The sequence below is a fragment of the Octopus sinensis genome, linkage group LG2, assembly GCF_006345805.1.
Source record: "Octopus sinensis linkage group LG2, ASM634580v1, whole genome shotgun sequence".
NCBI lineage: Eukaryota > Metazoa > Mollusca > Cephalopoda > Octopoda > Octopodidae > Octopus > Octopus sinensis.
Genome location: NC_042998.1, coordinates 83,245,493 through 83,265,683, shown reverse-complemented (window position 1 = coordinate 83,265,683; position 20,191 = coordinate 83,245,493). Strand labels below are relative to the sequence as shown.

General features: G+C 31.1%; 1 protein-coding gene across 10 annotated transcripts in view; it reads right to left on the bottom strand.

Moving 5' to 3' along the window:
- LOC115223390 (endophilin-B1) overlaps positions 1-20,191 on the bottom strand; it is a 195,375-nt gene that overhangs the window by 57,460 nt on the left and 117,724 nt on the right. For 2 of the 10 annotated variants that reach the window (XM_029793904.2, XM_029793911.2), the window contains exons 6-8: positions 16,567-16,599; positions 4,163-4,180; positions 1,012-1,101 (exon numbers count right to left, since the gene is read on the bottom strand). In XM_029793904.2, the coding sequence (XP_029649764.1) occupies positions 1,012-1,101; positions 4,163-4,180; positions 16,567-16,599 (141 nt within the window). Of the gene's footprint in view, positions 1-1,011; positions 1,102-4,162; positions 4,181-15,199; positions 15,221-16,566; positions 16,600-20,191 lie in introns of all 10 variants that reach the window. The other 8 variants (XM_036514676.1, XM_036514689.1, XM_036514684.1 and 5 more) reach the window with 4 other exon arrangements.

Below are 20,191 nucleotides of genomic sequence, written 5' to 3'. Positions count from 1 at the left end.
ATTTGAAATAACTGGAAACTAGATTATACAGGCAAGATATTATCCATTTAAAATGCCAATTATAAACTATTTAATATAATTTCAAATCACAAAAGGACTTTGAAAATGCTTTCTAATTAGATATTAAATTCACACAACCGGACTTTATTTAACAAATTGATATGTATTTAAGTACCAACATATTTTAATAACACATTTTCATACATCATAATATTTAGAAATAATGCTGTAATCGTTTGCCAATGTCACAAAAATAATCCTAACATAATCCTTTGATTTTTCTTCAAATTTATTTTGATATGTAAATAATATCCATTTCAAAATAATAATTTCCTTCTTAATATTTAAACATAAAGTATGTGATCTTTAGAATCATAAGCAATTTAGAAATTATATTAAAAACAGTCAAAATGTTTTATATATTCTTCAAAGTAGTAAACTTCCCCTGGTAGAATATTTTAAAATATTTTTATTGAAATTTCTCATTAAAAATATAGATTTTTTAATGATTCACAGGAAGAAAAAGGAAATCGTTTTTTGTTGGTGTGTGGTGGTGAGGGTAAATTATGAGAAAACCTCAACTACTGCTCAGAGCTATAACGATTATTGAACACTATAAATAGCATATGTTTCAAAACATTCATTATTTTGAGTTATTCAAATTGAGCTTATGTGAATAATTTTCAGATTTCATACAAAATAGAGAAAACAATGCAATGTGTTGGCTTCTATAGAATTAAGAAACATGCATGTGTGTAAGTGATCTAAACTAAAAACATATATACATGTGTTTAATATTAACTTGGAAAAATTTACTAATGATCAGAAATTACTATGGAAACAAAAGACCCTGCTCCCAACTGCACACCTCACTATATGTGGTTAATAATAATTCTCAATAATTCTAAATAAATAGAAAAGAGGGGGAGATAATGATATAATGATGAGAAGAAAAATCTCAAAATTCTGCTCTATATGAAAAGTAACAAGTAAAGAACAGGTGGTACATACATGTGTACTGCTAATTCCCTCTAGTAACAGCTTGGTAATTTCAACCTGGCGATCAAATTCAGATTGAGCTACTCTCAAATCAGCTTCTGCCTGCAAAAATTATACAAAATAAAAGGTCACTATTAGTAATGAAACAAACACATTTATTGTGAAAAATAAAAATAAAACAAAAACTGAGTCAGTGCGCAAAAACATATTTTTACATATCAGCTATTCCATGAAAATAAAAAAATTGAAGAACTAAAAAAAATTAGCACAACAATATAATCACAAAATTCAAGTAACACAATATAAAAATACGATATTTTCTGCCACCACATTTTGAAATTCATCCATAAGAACTGTCAATGTTCTTGATGTAATTTGTAGATTGATTTTTGATCAGAGCACTATTAGCTGTTATACAGGAGATTAATTTTTATATACTTTTTATGGAATTACCATCTGCAATATACTCTAGTCTTAAAAACACACATGTATGTATTTCTACCACATTCAGCTACACTATTTAAAGAAAATGTTATTTCTTTATTGCAAACAAATTCTACTGTAGTATTGTTATTCTAATTATGTTTGAAAATATAAAATATAAAAGATTTCCCAATATTGATTCTTTAAATACTTTTGATTTCATATTTACATTAGATAAAATTGTAAACATAATTTTAAGCTAATATGAAATTACTTTGACATGATAATTATATAATTTAACAGGTCATTTTAAGAAATCAAAGCATTTACAATTAAACTATTATATATCTTTTTTATTAGAAAACCAAAAAAAAAAAAAACAGTTATCTGAATTTTTTTTTTAGATTCAACCAAATTAAACACATCAAATAAAATTGGAAACTTGACCAGCAAACCAGTATTTCAGTGCAGATACAAAAGGTGCAAAGACGAAAAAAAAAACACATTCCCACAGACAAAGCTTCAAAATATTGAGAAAAAAATGCCTACACCAATTTATAAATAAAAATAATTCAAAACACAGTCTTGTTTTCTGAAGAAAGTGATTCATTCAAGCTGACCAATCCGAATTATGTTCCGAATAGTGTCTTCTACTATAGCTTTGAGCCAACCAAAGCCTTGTGAGTGGATTTGGTAGATGGAAACTGAAAGAAGCCCATTGTATATAAGTACATCTACATATATATGTGTATATGTATCTTTGTGTCTGTGTTTGTCCCCCAGCACTGCTTGACAACTGGTGTCACTTTGTTTATGTCCCTGTAACAAAGCAGTTTGGAAAATGAGACCGATGGAATAAATACTGGGATTAAAATAATAAGTACTGGGGTTGATTCATTTGACTAAAAACTCTCCAAGGTGATGCCCCAACATGGCCACAGTCTAATGACTGAAACAAGTAAAAGGTAAATCTAAAACTCTCAACCCTCAATAATATGGGTGCTAAAGGATTAAGCTTTTATTTTATCAAGTTATCGAAGTACCTTACATGCAGACCTTGGTGCCAAGTATCATCACCATTGCTACTTTATGCCTTTGGCAATAATCTATGGCTGGATGCCTTTACTCATACTAACCCTTATGTATTGTAAAGGAAGGGGCAGTTTCCAAGAGTGGTGCATTATTCTATTGGTATTTGCATAGCAAACCATCAAGCTATAGGACAAACAAATGTCACCACTGCCTAAACAGTGTCAATGTAAGAACATGCAGAGACACACTCAGAGATGTATATATATGATGGGCTTCTGTACAGTTTCCGTCAACTAAATATCATTCAGAAGGATTTGGTTGACCTGGGAGTATAATAGAAGATACTCGCCACAAGTGCAAAGCAGTGGAATCAAAACTGGAACCATATGGTTATGAACTGAATTTCTAAACTACACAGCCATACCTGTATCATTGGCTGACAAACTAAAACTCACAAGCATAGCTTTGCCAATCACTGTTTTTGTTTAAGTTTAGACAAAAGAGGATTATATAGTGATTGGGAAATATAGAAAGAAGAAAAATCCAACCACCAATGGTTTTACTGAGACTCAAAACCAAATATAAAAATGAGAAGCAAGCACTGTGACCCCAACTTAAATGACTGCAGCAGAAAAACAAAACAAAACAAAAAAAAAAAATCCCAACTTAAAAGAACATGCAGACAATAATAGTGAATACCAAATGATAATGAATGCAAAGCTTGTGTGATTTCATTTGTAGATTACAATGTTCATAAATACTAGAATAAAATTTGCTGACACAGACTATCTCTGAATTTTACCATATATATGCTATTTTGATTAGTTGATATAAAACTATGGAGGATTATCACAAGCTACTTAGTTTGGGCTTGAACATAAAATTTTAGTTTAGACATTCTTTTTTAATTCTGAGTTTTTTAATTAAGGAAAAAAAGAAGAAAATATTTGTTTCTAATTTAAGTACAAAGCTAGAAATTTGAGGAGGAAGGAATGGTTAAATTATAATGATCCCAGTATTTTATTGTTATTTTTGAATATCAATTCTGGAAGGATGAAAGGTAAAGTCAACCTGAGGAGGGTCTGAGCTTAGAATGCACCAAATGCTATGAAGGGAATTTTATTAGTGATTATAGTGATGAGAAATTTAAGTAGTTAGGCTCCAAGTAAAAATTTTCAGGGTTGAGAGATTTTGTAAATGAAAATTTAAATTACAAACTAAACTAGATAAATGAAGGAGATTTATAATTAAATGTCTACAGTTGTTGAAAGCTATTCATAGGGTCAATTTCATTTCAAACCTAATAAATAATTACAAAAATATGTTAATTAGTTTACTTACTGAAATCATTTGATTTTTTTTTGTTTGTTTTTTGCTTTTTATAGCAAAATGCTAATCATTTTCAAAAGTATTTTATATTTGAAATTTAGAAATCAACGAAAGGAAAAGAAGAAAAAAAAAAAAGAAATTGAATAGTAATTGAAAATTGGTCATGCATTTTCATGAAATTGCCCATAACTTAAGAATTTAAACAGTTATGATAAAGCCAAATGTAAATTACTATAATGAAAAAAAAAATAATAATAACAGAAAAAGTACAACTTTTAAACAACATAAACAACGGTAGAAACAACAACTATAGAATATTAAACACCAATTGAAAACCATCACCATTTACATATGGCCTGTCAGATTGTTTAAAACTTACTTTAGCAACAGCATCATCCTGATAAGAAGAGCATAAAAAGAAGGAAAAATTCAAATTAGCATGAAAGGATATTTTGATTCATAAACATTTATTTATTACCCATTTTATATTTTTTGATTATATAGTTGTACATTTTTGATATTCTAGAATATGAATGAAAAATATGAATTATGAAACTGAAGATGGCTCAGACAAGTATGGTTATTATAAGTACCACTGAAGGCAGTAATGCTTTTGATAATCTTAAGTTTTATAAACAGAAGAGAAAAACTAAAAATGAGGAATATGATAATGTAAGATGATATAGATATTAATCTGAAATCTTTTCAATAATAGATATTTTTAGAAAGAATATATTTTTTACATGTTTATAAAACTTTTTCTTCTCGTTATTAACTTCATTTTTAAAAATGAAATATATTTTCGATTTTTAATCTATGTTATCTTTTGATCTGATAGTCATCTTATTACTGGATATACATGTATGTGTGTGTGTGTATACATATATGAAAAAGAACCTAATTGAATTTGAAAGAGGAATCTTTGTGTCTAAACAAAGGTTAGTAAAGCTTGTGTGTATAGTACATATCTTCTTGGAACTGAACGTTTAAAGAGCTTGCTAGATTTAGATGGAAATCATCATCATCATCTGTTTTCCATGCTGGCATGGGTTGAACAGTTTGACAGGAGCTGGCAAGCTGCACCCAGTTCCATAGTCTGTTTTGGTTTGGTTTCTATAACTGGATGCCCTTCCTAACACCAACCATTTACAGAGGGTAATGGGTGCTTTTTTACGTGGCACCATCATCAGTGCTTTTTAATCCATCATTTAAATCACAGTAAGCAGGTTATTGCATAACATATTCATGAGCACTGAACCAGAATTGCATAAGTAATTCCAAGCAGAGCTGAGCATGGATCATTAAATAATATCAATGATTATATTATACGTTTATGTACACACAAATGTAAAATAGTACATGTGATTTAGTCTTGGAAAAGAGTGTTAGAGACTTGTGTTAAAAAAATGCAACAATCTCTAAGTGATGTCAGCAGACTGTCTAACACAAGTGTTTTGTATGTAATTTCCCCTCTTCAGTGACAGATAATATCCTGGTCGTATGGAGCTAGCTAAGAAATCATACTGAAACATTGGTGTCTGCGGATGATATTTGAATCATGTGTTTTTAGCACAGTATATTTAAGGAGAAGTTCTTTAAGGAGAAATTCTCCAAGACAAAATCCCACAATGAATGCTACTCCATGTTTGTGAGTACAAAATACATTAGAAATGATGTACAATTGCTATTTTGATCTCTACTGTTTCAAGTACATATACTATATATATTGAATTACAGATAGTACTAAAGTTACTGCATTTAAATGATCTGTATATGATTGCATGATATTAATCAAATCAAAATGTCAGAAAACAGGGCATCTTTCTAACCATTATAAAATACCTACAAGATATAGTGAAATATCACTTATTTTGAGAAATCATTCTATTGTTCTATTTATCTACAAAGAAACTTACTGTTTAAAGCAGTTGAATACTGATTTAAAATGATAAAGTGAAAACTAGTATACTTGGTATGATAAACTAGTATATTTTAACTAATTAAAATAATACCCTTAAGTTTGAGAACAATGATTTTTAATTGACAATAATAATTGATGAAAAATGTCAGGAGAGACTCCACTAAAAGTTAATTGAATTTGAAATGTAATGAAGAGTAGTCTGATCTTTAGCAGTGCAGTGACATCTTTAGGCAGGTTTTGGTCTGATTAAGCTTCATCAATCAAACAGTTTAACCATGACTGCTGCAGCTTAAAATGTTGAATCCAATGTCATAGGCACCTAGTGGTATGACCGGAGGTAGAGTGCTGAAATAAATGTTCTCAGAATTTAGTTAAGTCCCTTTCAGATCAAATCTTGCCAAGGGTGACTGTTTCAGTTTTATTAGTGACAATAAAATTATTGTCTTGTATTATCAATATGCCATAGTGGCATGAGATATTTTTGGATCAGTTACCTTTAGTTTATAAAGGTGATCAGTGTCATAAAGATCAATAAATTAATGCTGCTATACAAGAATAATCAACACTAGCAGTACTAGTGGAAATTCCACAGTTATTTTGTTGGAAGTTCAAAGAAAACCACGAAACAAATTCTTTAAAAAAAAAATTTTCTTCTTTGCAGCTTTTGATTTCTAAAATGGGGTAAAGTCCACATAGGTAGCACTGAAGGTGCAGTCTTAGAGATGACATCTTTAAAATTTATATTTTTTTTTGTCGTACACTTGTTAATCCTATCTTGAGAGTTATTATTTATTATTATTAATTGTTATGTCAAGAAATAAACAATATTACTTATGGAAAGAAACTGAAGACATTCTCATCATTTTTATCATCATTTTACATTGGCTTTCCATGCAGGTGTTTGTTGGACAGATTGTCATAGTTGAAGTCAATTCTTTTGAAGTTACTGCCATTATACATAACATGGAAGACTGTGTCCTGCTCATACACTCTGCTTTTACTATGGTTTCTACAGCTGGATGTTGTTTGTGACACAGAGTGTATTAGATGCATTTTATCATGTCCTGAGTATTACAGAAGTTGTCATGTCTTTGGGTAAAGTAAAGGATCCTCTCAGCCCTATGTTGCTGTTGCTAATTTGAAATCAGTTTCCAGAGTGTACTTGGTGCCTTTTATGGCAGCACCAGTTCTACTGAGGTGACTTTGTATCCCACAGAAGATAGAGTCTTCATTACTCCATGTTGTCTCTACTCATTCAAAACAATGTAGTCAACAGAGTGAAGACAGAGTTGGACTAGAATGAGAATGTGAGAGAAGTAATGAAGTATGATGAACAAACTGAGCAATCAGGATAGAAAAATGATGGAGGAGAGAGAAAAAGAAAACAGTACAAGAAGTAATGGAAGAAAGGCAGTGATGGCAGCTTCAAATTTACTGGCGGATGTAAGTGTGTGAGAGAGAGAGAGACGAGCAGGTGATGGATAGTCTCAGAGATGGATGTAGTAAGACCATTGGATGTCAATAAGTGATTTGAGGAATGAAGGGTGATAAATAGCAGCAGAAAAAGGTGATGATAGAATGTATCAGTTACAACACACAGCTGATGCAATTATCACACAAGAATCATGTGAGTGTGTGTGTGTGTGAGAGAGAGAGAGGGGGGGGGGAGAGAGAGAGAGAAAAAGAAAGAGAGAGGAGTGATGGCAAGATCCATTTTCCATGCTGACATGGGTTGGTTGGTTTGACAGGAGCTGGCAAGGCCAGGGACCTCACCAGGTTCTTCACCCGGTTCCCTTGTCTGCTTTGGCATGGTTTCTACAGCTGAATGCTCTTCCTAATGCCAACCACTTTACAGGGTGTACTGGGTGCTTTTTACATGGCTCAAACACCAGTGCTTTTTTTTTTGTCATACCAGCATGGGTGCTTATTCTGTGGCACCTGCACCAGTCCTTTTTTTGAGTGGTACCAGCAACAGATTCTATTTTCAAGTAAATTTTAATAAGAATGCTTTGTCAAAATATTAAGTATATCTGTTAAGAACATTTTAGATTTTAAAATATCTTATTTAAAAATAAACAAAACAAAAGAAATTAGATGCTACAAATTCTATTTAAATTTTCATATTTCTGTTAATGTAGAAGTTGTCATGTATAAGGCATTATATACTTAATATGTAAGATTTATTTCCAGATATCCTTTTACACAAACAAATATGGATTTTCAAAATAAATGTTGTTTACAGTCTGGCAATATATGTGTGTGTGTGTGTGTGTGTGTGTGTGTGTGTGGAATGTATTAGTTTATATTTATCATTATAGTGCAACACTTGAAGTAAATAATGATGAAAATAGCAACTGCAATATACAAGCATACATATAGAAATTTCAAAATGTACATAATTTTCTGTTATCCAGACAAATATTTATATAAAGAAAGGTCAAAAAAGTAAATTGACTCAATTTATATTCAAAGTTAACATTAAAAAAAAAAAATATGCAGTTTTCTTCTCTTTGAACCATTGTTTCAGGTCCAATGTAATCTTACAATAGAATTAGTTGATTGTTTAAGTGCTGGAAAAGTTGTCAGAGACTGAAAATAAAGCATGGATAATATTTGTGCAGTCCAATATAAATGTGAAAGCAAGTTTTGTTCAGTAAGAAACACACATTAATTGTGGATGCTGAAAGTGTTTACTAAGCTATTTGATGTCACTAAACATTCAGCTACAAGGTGGTGATTTAATGGAGAGTAAACTAGTTCTACAAGGGAATATCAAACATTATTAATCATATCATGCACATGCAAGTTTATATGTCACAAAACATTGTTTTGTGGAAGGGAAAAAACAACCCAAAACATGTTCAGGTTATGGTTACTGCATTGAAATGAAAGAACAATGTACATGAAAGAAAAATGTTGTGCAATGAAAAACAATTCACATTGTTTATTAAAGAAAATGTCTAAGTATGTCAATAATGAAAATTTGTTATAGTTCATGAAACAAAGTGATACACTTAATTTTCTGTTTTGAATTATTGTCAACTATTCATAAATTTTATAAGAAAAGGTAAAACCAGGAATAAATATTTATTAGATTAGATGAATTTAAATGAAAAACAAGTTTAAAAACATGATTTTCACTAGCAATAAATAACAAGTATAATTTACTTTAAATAGGTTCAATCTCTTGGAGTAGCAGAGATTATATATATGAAATTTCAAACTTAATAATTTTCAGCCTTAGTATGATTCAAACTACTATCAATATGGTGCTTTCAGATCAGGTTTGGTATATCATGAACCTAAGTTGTTCTAGGTTAGAAGAGTAAGGGACTGGCTAGAAACATTTGCTCATTTTAACTGCTTCAGAAAAAATCTGCTAGTAAACCAAATGCCAATCATGAATATTTGATGAGGCCGCTATTGTTGGCTAGTGTTGCAAAGGCTTTCAAACATGAAGGAATTGTCTTGTAACCTGTGAGCTTGAAAAAGAATATTATTACAGTCAGATAAGGAACTCAACATTGATCTCTTTGATGGGTTAGAGAACAAGGAACAGAATTTAAAGCAAAAAAAAAAAACAAGATATCAATTTAGTTATTGTTGGCAGCAAGGTTCAGGGTCAAGCTCTTCATGACATGTTCACAACACAATCAGATGCCACAGAGTTTATGGAAGCTGGAGATATCTATACAGGCTAAAAATTAAAGCTGTGAAAGGTACAGGCAGTGTCTAGAGGGGTGATTATATAGATATGATGAATTTAGGACAATTTGCAAATTCACCTTTAAGAAACAATACCATATATACTCATAGATAAGTTGCAGTTATTTACCCAACAAGCGAATATATAAAACTATGTACTGGGCTTGAACTTCCCAGCATGCACTAAGATATATATATATATATATATACACACACACACCCAGGAATTGATTGCATATATAAAGCAGGTTGATCATGTCATTACTCAGCCTATATGAATATCAGTGCAGTAAACAAACATATGTAAAAGATATCTTGTATGAAAGATATGCACAGCTTTCTATTGGCTGATTGTAATAAGGCAATGCTCAAAAAATGCTGCATATATTGCCAGTCAATAAGTAAGGGTAATTTAAAAGCATGAATTAATCTGACAATTCTAGGCATGTACCAAAGAAACACATTGTCACAGTGTCTATAGTTGCAGAACTTTGCTAGACTGTATTGGCAATGATTGGGATTATTTCAGCTAATTGTCTATCTTTTCTTTTTTGTTCTTATTTAAATGCAACAAGCAAAGTTGTAAAAAGCACCATGTTACTTATATATGGGTTAAAAGCTGAAGCTGAAATACTATAAACACAAAGATTTATGTACCTCTGCAACTTATATATCAGTATATATTATATATTTTGCTGAAGACTGATCTAACAAGTTAAGATATAAAATGTTTACATAAGGTTAAATGCAAATTATGAATGGTAAGCAATGTAAGATAACCAGTATATATAAAATGGTATGAAAACAGATCTTGCTGTATACAATATTGGATCTTGTTTAATGGGTTCTTAATGACATAAAATGTAATTAGGGGTGTGATAATTTATTCACTCTATATTAATATAATAGGAACAAATACAAAATTAAGCGTGACACATTTGGCCTTGATTTGAATGTAGATAAATAAAAAGGTAAATTTTGATTATCCAAATGTTAATAAGTTGATGGTACACCTTATACTTTTGGTTAAAGTTACTGATAAGTATTTCGTTTTTGGATATAAAATTTATAATAGAACTTTCTTTAGATGATTGATCGATAATTTAATAAAACAATAAAGGGAAACATGAAAACAATAGAAAAGAAAATATTTTAAGTATTAATTTAGCTCAATGTCTTTCAAAAGGGGTTACTAAAATTTATAAAAAAAAAAATCAAGATTCATAATTCAAAAAATTTCTGCTAAATGTCACCAACAGTTTCTTCTTCCTAAAATACTAAAAAAAAAAAAAAGGAAATGAGGCTCATTATTAAGATGGCTTTTAAATGTAACCAAAATTTAAAGGCTGGAAACTGGTATAAAGTGAATAAAAGCAACCTTAAGTTGTGGATTTGTCTTCCAATTGGCCTATTTTGAACTTAAAAGGTAAAAGAAAACTGCTTAAAACAAAAGAAAATTTTTGCTGCCATTGATTAAATATCTTGGGCTTAACATCCATTCTCTCGTAGATTCTGGCTTTCATATTAGAGAAATAATCAAGAAAGGTAAATGGATTTACTTAACAAAACAACCTTCTGTTAACTGTGCTTCAATTAAAAATTATCATCATATTCATTGTTCTAATATCCATTTTTCCATGCTTGCGTAGTTCAGATAGAGTTTACTGAGGCAGATTTTCTATGGCCAGATATCCTTACATGTTTCTAAGCAAAGTAACATTTTCTCATGACCAGACATATTTTCACAGAATATCAGAAATGAAGGACATTCATTTACAACAATCCAACAATGTCAAGACAAACAGACACACATTCATGCATACATATATACAACAAGCTTCTTTTGGTTTCTGCCAACCAAATCCACCCACAAGGCTTTGGTCAGCCAGGAGCTGTAGCAGAAGACACTTGCACAAGGTACCATTCAGTGGGAGTGAATGTAAAACCAACTGGTTGGGAAGCAACCTTCTTGACTACACAACCAGGCTACAGCTATCTCTAGGCACAGTTTAAGAATTGTAGGATCAAATTAAGCACAAGGTCAATTAGTCTCAAAGACAGGATATTAATCTGCATGTTTCAGAGTATGTTATTTGATAAAAACCCAAAAATATGTGACCTTTTAGTCTACAGTTACTTCACCTCCTGTCATACCGAGCCTGGATCTTTTATCTCTTGCTACTTCAAACACCTGTCCCTTCACCTAGAACACCATCAGCTGACATAAACCCAGGTCATCTTTCCATGTTACAGACTACTTTCACCTCCAAAATTTCCATCTCCATTAAATGTCAGCAGTTGTTTACTGTCATCAAAACCAGCATTTAAGTCTGTTCTCTATGCTTGCATGACTTCGCAGGATCTGCCAAGGCCAAGGGGCCAATCCAGGTTCTATAATCTATTTTGGCTTGGTTTCTACAGCTGGATGGACTTCTTAATGCCAACCACTTTATAGAGTGTACAGTGTACTTTTTACATGACACCAGCACCAGTGCTTTTTGGGTGTTAAGGGATGAAATGTTTATGAGCAAATAAAGTTGGTGGGAGGTTGGCTGGTCATTGTTGGACAACCAATGCAACAATACTGGATCCTTTATACCGAGGCTTGCTATTTTAATTCTCCAGCTCATTCCCACTGTTCACTGTAAACGGAATTTATATAACACCATGGTACTTCCATTTCTTGGTTTACTTGTGAGTAACAGTTAATCTTTCACATAACCACAGCTGTTCCTACTAGTAAAAATATTCAACATACTTTCTCCAAAATACACTCACACACACCAATAAATACATACACATGCATTTCACTTTCTCTATTCTCGCACATTTCACCACCCACTCATTAACCATGACATATTGCTCATACCATCTACATAATATCAAACTTTACTATTACTACCTCGTATCTATTACCTACAACTGCATGCAATTATCAATCACAACTTCCTCTTATTTTATATTGACTTTATTATAATATCTTCCTCAGTAATAATATAGATCCTTATGATAAGCCTCAACTACGTGTCTCTCCCTGATTTAAAAATGTTATTTCAAAAGAACTAGAAATAAATAAGAGTAATATTTGAAAAGGAGTTCTGAATATAACCAATAAAAGAAGGAAAAGTTGTGAAGACAAACAGTAAGATGAAAAATTGAAGGTAATGATAAAACATTATTCCTTTAAGGAAGTTAACATAAAGGTCTTTGCTTAGAAAATGTGTTTTCTGGCATGAAACAGTTTCTGGTCTAATTTCAATGTTTCTTTTGTAAGTATGAAACATCAGAATATGCAATTTCACATTATATTGCATGCATATTCTCAGAGACAGACAGACAGACAGACACACACACATATATATAAATCAAATGTGTTTAGCATGGTCATTTTCTATGAAGGTGATATCATGAGAAAAATATGAGACATTTCAACATGACAAAACCAATATGTCTGAAGTAGCAATGTTTAAATTCTGTAACATATTAAAACATTTGGTGGGGAGTATGACAGAAAAAGCCCCAAAAAACTTGTCATGTAATTTAAGGGAAATTTACCCAAGTAGAATCAATCCCATTCCATGCTACATCCACGCAGAGACATGAAGTCAGTGAGCCAAAGGAAAGAAATGAAGGGTTATGACATTCATGTGCATCTGAAGATGATTATTATGTGAATGAAGTTAAATATATTCAAATGAAACAGAAAACTGGGTCACGATTTCAGATGCTGCCACTATCTGCCACAAGAAGTATAAAGGATTATACTGTATAAGATTTTATAGTTTGCTTGAAGCATTGTATATGGAATATAACATTGAAAGATTTAAAAGGCCGAACAATGCAAATAGATTTTAAGATGAGGTAACGTAAACTAAAAGTTACCTGGTAATTTTTGGTTGTTTATATATCCAATATTTCGGGACATACAAGTCCCTTCTTCAGGGTTAAAAAGGAACTGTTCTTGGAAAGATGTTTTTTGTCAGAGATAAAATAATTATCTCAGACAAAAAATATCTTTCCAAGGAGAGTTCCTTTTTAACCCTGAAGAAGGGACTTGTATGTCCCGAAATATTGGATATATAAACAACCAAAAATTACCAGGTAACTTACTTTTAGTTTGCGTTACCTCTTCTTAAAATCTGTTTGCATTGCTTGGCTTTTAAATCTTTCAACGATATACTGCATAATTTAAATTAATAATACTCCTAAAAACAAAGCTTTTGCAATGGCAAGTAGTACAATATAATGCTGCATAAGTAGTTTCCAACAATAGGATACATCATAATCATCATTGTTTAAAGTCTGTTTTCCATGCTGGCATGGGTTGGAGACTGGCAAGCCAGGAGGCCACACCAGGCTCCAATCTGATCTGGGAATGTTTCTAATGCCAGCCACTCTGAGAGTGCAGTGGGTGCTTTTTATGTGCCACTGGCAAAGGAGCCAGTCAAGCAGCACTGGCATCGACCACATTTGGATGGTGCTTTTTACAATTCCATAAAACCTATTTCATGATAATGATAATTAAAAAGAATATGTAAAAAAAAACAAAAGCGAACGATACTTACAATGAGTATAATGAACATAACTAGCATTAAGCAAAATACTTATTTTTTAAAACTGCATTATTCACCAGAAATAATTAAACTTAGATACAAAATCACTGGCAATTACATGTTTGGTCTCCACAAAGCTAAGAAATCAGAGGCTACCACTAAAATAATAATAATAATAATAATAATATTAATTTGAAACTTTGAGATATGAGGGCATAGAGTGGAAATCAGAGCTTTTATTTTTCCCAATTCAACTATACAAAGTTAAGCATCAGCTTCAACAACAGATGGCAGTTTCTTTTAAATAATAATTCTATATGACCTGATAAATATTCATAAAAGTCAGGCAAGATACACCAAGTGAGGAATACTTAAAGTGTTCTGCTCATAACCATAACTATATACCCACAGTAGATTTGAACTCAAAACTAGGGGCTGGTAGTTCAATATCACTTGAAGTCAATCATTTCACTATTTCATTGACTCATGAAACTGAATGAGTCAATTTTCCAGTAGAAGTTTATCACATAGGTATGAAATTTTAGGGATAAAGATATGGTAAACCGAGACATCCTTGCTTTCCTAAGTGACATAGATAATCTAAATAAAGTATGCTTGGTTTCCCAAGAACTTTCTTGAATTGTGGAGTCCTCCCCTTCATTTTCTAATATATCAAAAACCTTTATCATTTAAAATCTTAGAACAGTGACAGATTTTTGGTGAACCAAGTCAGACAGGGAAGTTTAACCCAGTTTTCGTTACTATGTTTCAATTGGAATAAACCCACTGTATTTCAATTAATATTAAAAAATAATGAAGCATAGGGGCAGGCGTGACTGTGTGGTAAAAAACTTGCTTCCCAGTCTCATGGTTCTAGATTCAGTCCCACTGCATGACACCTTGGGCAAGTGTCTTCTACTATATCCTTGGGCTAACCAAAGCCTTGCATGTGGATTTGGCGGATAGAAACTGAAAGAGGCCCATCATATATATATATATGTGTGCGTGTGTGTTTGTCTCCTATCATCACTTGATAACCAGTGTTTGTGTGCTTATGTCCCTGTAACTTAGTCTAGTTCTTATACCTTACACATTCAAGTGAGCGAGAATACTGCAGCAATTCTTGATTCTTTAGGCGGTTATAAATTAGAGTGTAGAGGGGAAAGAGAAGTAAGAGGTCGTGGATTAATGACAACGTACTGGCTGTGGGGTAAGGACACATTTATGAAAGAATTACCTGATATATCCCTGGGAGTTCCTACAAAATAAATATTAGGCTTTAAAAAAAAAAAAGTCCTGGGGTTGATTTGTTTGACTAAAACCCTTCAAGGTGGTGCTCCAACATGGATGCAGTCAAAATGACAAAAACAAGTAAAAGAATAAAAGAATAATTAAGCTGATTTTCGGGACATAAATTAATGTGACATTGAAATTTAAATGAGGGAAGTTGATGTATTATTGTAAAATATCGATTGTTGGGGATAGGCTCTGCTAAGTGAACTGTTCTTGAGGCACAACATGAAAAAAAGATTTTGATGATAGTCAACTCCATTTCATCTCCAAATTATTTTTAACGAGAGAGTAGTATCAGCAAAATCTTCAAAAATAGGAATAAGACGTTTTTATTTTGCAAAATTTGTAACCAGTTCATTAATACATACATATATATAACATAATATATTATATAATATATATACAATATCATAATATATATAATATATACATTATAATATATAATATTATATAACATTATATAATACCTAATATAATATATATAATCTTTTCTACTCTAGGCACAAGGCCTGAAATTTATGAGGATGGGGCCAGTTGATTAGATCAACCTCAGTATGCAACTGGTACTTAATTTATCGACTCCCAAAAGGATGAAAGGCAAAGTTGACCTTGGTGGAGTTTGAACTTAGAATGTAAAGACAGACGAAATACCACTAAGCATTTTGCCTGGCGTGCTAACGTTTTTGCCAGCTCGCCGCCTTATAATATATTATAATAAGAGATATATTATATTATATGATACATATATATGCATATATTTTTCCATTACTGGTTGGATTAAATTTAATGAGTGCGGTTGATTAAAATATAGTGACACTCAAGTATGTGAAACTGTAAACTGATGGCAACAAATCTTGTGTAATTAGTTTGATAAATAAATTTCAGACTGGTTATTTACAGAAAAAAAAAAGAAAAAACTAAAAAAAAAAACGGAAAGGAAAATATTGATGGTGACAAAATGTGTTACAATACTCTCTACAAACTGTAATACTATAATTTAACATAAAAGAAATGTTAAAAGGAAAATATATAACGATGATTATCTAATAAATACTAGTTCTGTAAGTGTGTGTACATAAATTGTATGATCAGTCACCAGCTGACAGAGAGCAACACCTCAGTTCTTGATTGAACATTTTGCTGTTATTGTTGTTGATTTCTGTCAAAAAAACTAACCAAGATCATTGGCTGTCCATGCAAGCTAGCATCTCTTTCATGTAAGTTTTATATATAAGCAAGTACAGAAAAAAAAAAAAACAAAAAGAAAATTGGACAAGACAGTTTTGAGAGATCAACAACAGTGATAGCTACCTCCACCAAAACAGGGTTCATGTAAGGGTCAGGCTTTGGGAAAATAGAAAGGATATCAGTAAGAAAAAGATTTTGACATAAAAAAAGACAAAATAAAGAAGAATTATCATTAGGTATTGATTTTATTTTATATTCTAGTTTGATTTCAAAAAGAAATAATTAGCAAATTTAAATTAAAAAATTGCAGAGAATTAAGAAAAAGAAAATGAGCTTTTGAAGCTGCCATATTTTAAAGGTATATATATATATATATATATATATATATATATATATATATATATATATATATATGCATGTATATATATACACACATATATATATATATATAGATATATAGATATGTAGATTATTCAGAAACTTATAACCTAAAAATCATAATTTTATCAATTTTAAAAAGTAAATGCAAACATCATTAGAAAGAGAAAAAGCAAGAAAAGAAGGAAAAGTAGAGACAAAGACAAAAATAGGAGGATGAGAGAGAGAGATAGATAGATAGATAGATAGATAGATAGATAGATAGATAGATAGATAGATAGATAGATAGATAGATAGAGAGAGAGAGAAAGGAAATTAGATATAAGATGAAATACATAAAATATTGATAAAATTCATTAAAAAAAGAAAATAGAAATAGACAAAATAAAATGTCAACATGAAATGACATTTTTTAAAATATAAAATATAGAGAAAAAAAACTGCTGAACAGAACAGAAAATGTTTTCATGTGAGCTCTCTTAATCTTATTTTCAAAATTCACTGAACACCTGAAAGGTTTGCATCAGTATTAAAGGTAAAAATAAAAATTAAAAAATTAAAAAGAAGTACATCATGCATTCTTTTTGACAGTATTGTCATCATTAGTGCATCATCACTGTTGTAGTTTTAACTTAAGTAGTTTTTCTACAATAGCAATGCAATATTGCAACATCTGCTCATGTGTAATTCAAATCTGCATCACTACTATTGCTGCTACTATTACCACGACCACTAATACTACCACTATTACAACTCCTCCTACTACTATTACTACTACCACCACAACTAATAGCACTATACTACATGAAAGCACATAGCCTGGTACTTTAGGTGTTTGCCTCATAATATTTCATGTTGCTCAGTCCACTCAACTAAAAATGAGCATCAGTGATAGCCAAGGAATAACCTTTCACTAGGCTAACACACTGTGCAAGGGATAGTCTTATACTCTCAACCATTTAAACACTATTGAAACTATGACAAGCTGCTGCCAAAGTCAGGAGACAGACCAATTTCTTTAAACAAGTATTATTACTACAGCAGCTTGTACTTAAAACCACATACACACACAATAAAATTAGCTTGAATTAAACACTTTCCCTACTGCCATTAACAGACATAAATTACAATCAAGGTGGATTTCAAAGAAAGAATAAACTATCTTATAAAGCACAAATCTGATAAAAATCATATGGTTTGCCATCTACACTGAACAAATACTTCACATTTCAACATCAATCTAATTCAACTTGGTTCCATATCTGAGCTCTCAGGATTGTGCATATGAAGTTTACATTACAGAAAGCAGACTGTTGCAACAACAGTGCTTTATAGAATGCATACAAATCATAGCAGCATAAAATAGTGAAATGCCTTCAAAACTGTACATGCCTTCTCTCCTTATTGGATACCAAGTCAATACTAGATAAGCACTTGCTTCATCCATTCATATGACTACAGATCAATTAGTGAGAAGCTGTAGTTAGATGTATCTTGTAAAATGAGATACAATTAATCAAGAGCCAAAAGCATAACACACTTCCTTCTTAACCTTCTCTTACTTAAAAATTCAATAAACAATTGATTGGTCCAGTGAAACTTCCTTCCAAGGTTCAAAACATCTGATGATGCAATAGTTCATAACTATATATTATTTAATTTATCGATTTTCTTATGATACCCTTCAATATGAATATTTTTGTTTCCTGGCTCTTATCATTTTCATGTGCTAACATTACTTGAAGCGGTATTTTTCTGTGTAGATAACTTATATTGCATGAAATAAAAAGAAAAGAAAAGACAAATTTATGTGAGGCAAATAAGTAATATTCCAAAATAATCTCTAAATTCCAAACCATGTCTTCATAACTTACATCCTACCAAAAAAAAGAGAAAAACTAAAAAATAAATGTTAACTAAATAAATTCTACTATGACTGATATCTAAATTATTTGCATTGTTTTAACAGTAATTAACACTACAAATGAAATGATGATAAACACTAAATGGATTTTACATTCAATATCTATGGGTAGCTAGCCAGATGTTTATTGACTATGGAGAAATAAAATTAGCTGTTATTCACTTCATCTTGATTCCTAGTCTTGAAAGAATTGGAAAAAGAAAAAAAAAATCAATAAAGTTACTATTAGAAAGCTTGACAATTCTTCCTATGGTTTGTAATTTCAACTGTTACCAATATTTACAGTGGGATGTTCGTGACATGACTGCCTACTATAATAATATGACTATAGTTATCACACGATCTTGCTTGCAGGCTAATTGAATAAATATATCTTATAAAACTTCCAAAGAAAAAAAACCCAACAAAAACAAACAACAATGACGCATGTGATGATGAAAATACTGTGATTCAAAAAGAATCATTTTGCTTCGTCGTCTATAAAAAAAATAAAATCATTTGTTATAATGTAATATAGACGTGATATGACACAAACATATGTATATATAATAGAGTGTGGAAGAACTACATAACTGTCTTTTCCATTTGTCATTCTAGGAGAAAAGAGATTCACCTAACAACCTAACATGGAGAAAAGATGGAAGAAGATAATTGTTAAAGTAGGAAGCGGGGACAAAAAGAAAAAGAAAATTGCAATGATCTGTTGGAATAATCAACAACAATTCTTTACATTATATTGCCATTGTTTAAGATTACTAATTTACATTCTTCTTTCAAATCCTTTTGAAAAGTATGTTTTATTTTCTTAAAACTTGATCACTAAGAAAATATTCACATGTAGGTGGTACAACAGTAGAATAGTTTGGAAAGAATTACTGTAGAAAGATTAAAAAATTCATTTCAGCTAGAATAGCATATTTTATACATCCCACTTTATACACACACACACATACATAAATGTATGTATGTATATTAGTATGTTGTGGGTGCATTTAGATATACCGCTGCCACTGATGAATTTCAAGCTCCATGTAGAATATAGGCATTTTGATTTGTGTAACATAATGCAATAGAGTGTTCCCCTGATGAGCTGCCATGGCTCAACATCCAATTGTACTGAGAGCATCCAATACAGAGGTTGCAAATAACCACAATTGTGAAACTTGTGTAGGGAACAAATGATATAAATTGCATCTTATGTTTAGTATACCTTCTCTTTTTGTCATAATTTCTCTTCCATATGTATGTGTGTATACACATCCACACATTAGATTTTTATATAAAATCTAAGGGAACAGAATGGAAAATATGAAGGAGTACAACAGGATGTTGATTTCATACATAAAAACACAGCAAGGTGGGGAATGAGATTGTTGAAAAGAGTATGCCATGCTAGAAACAAGCCAGACATTTTCTAAATATTGTCAGAATTAGAATAAATAAATT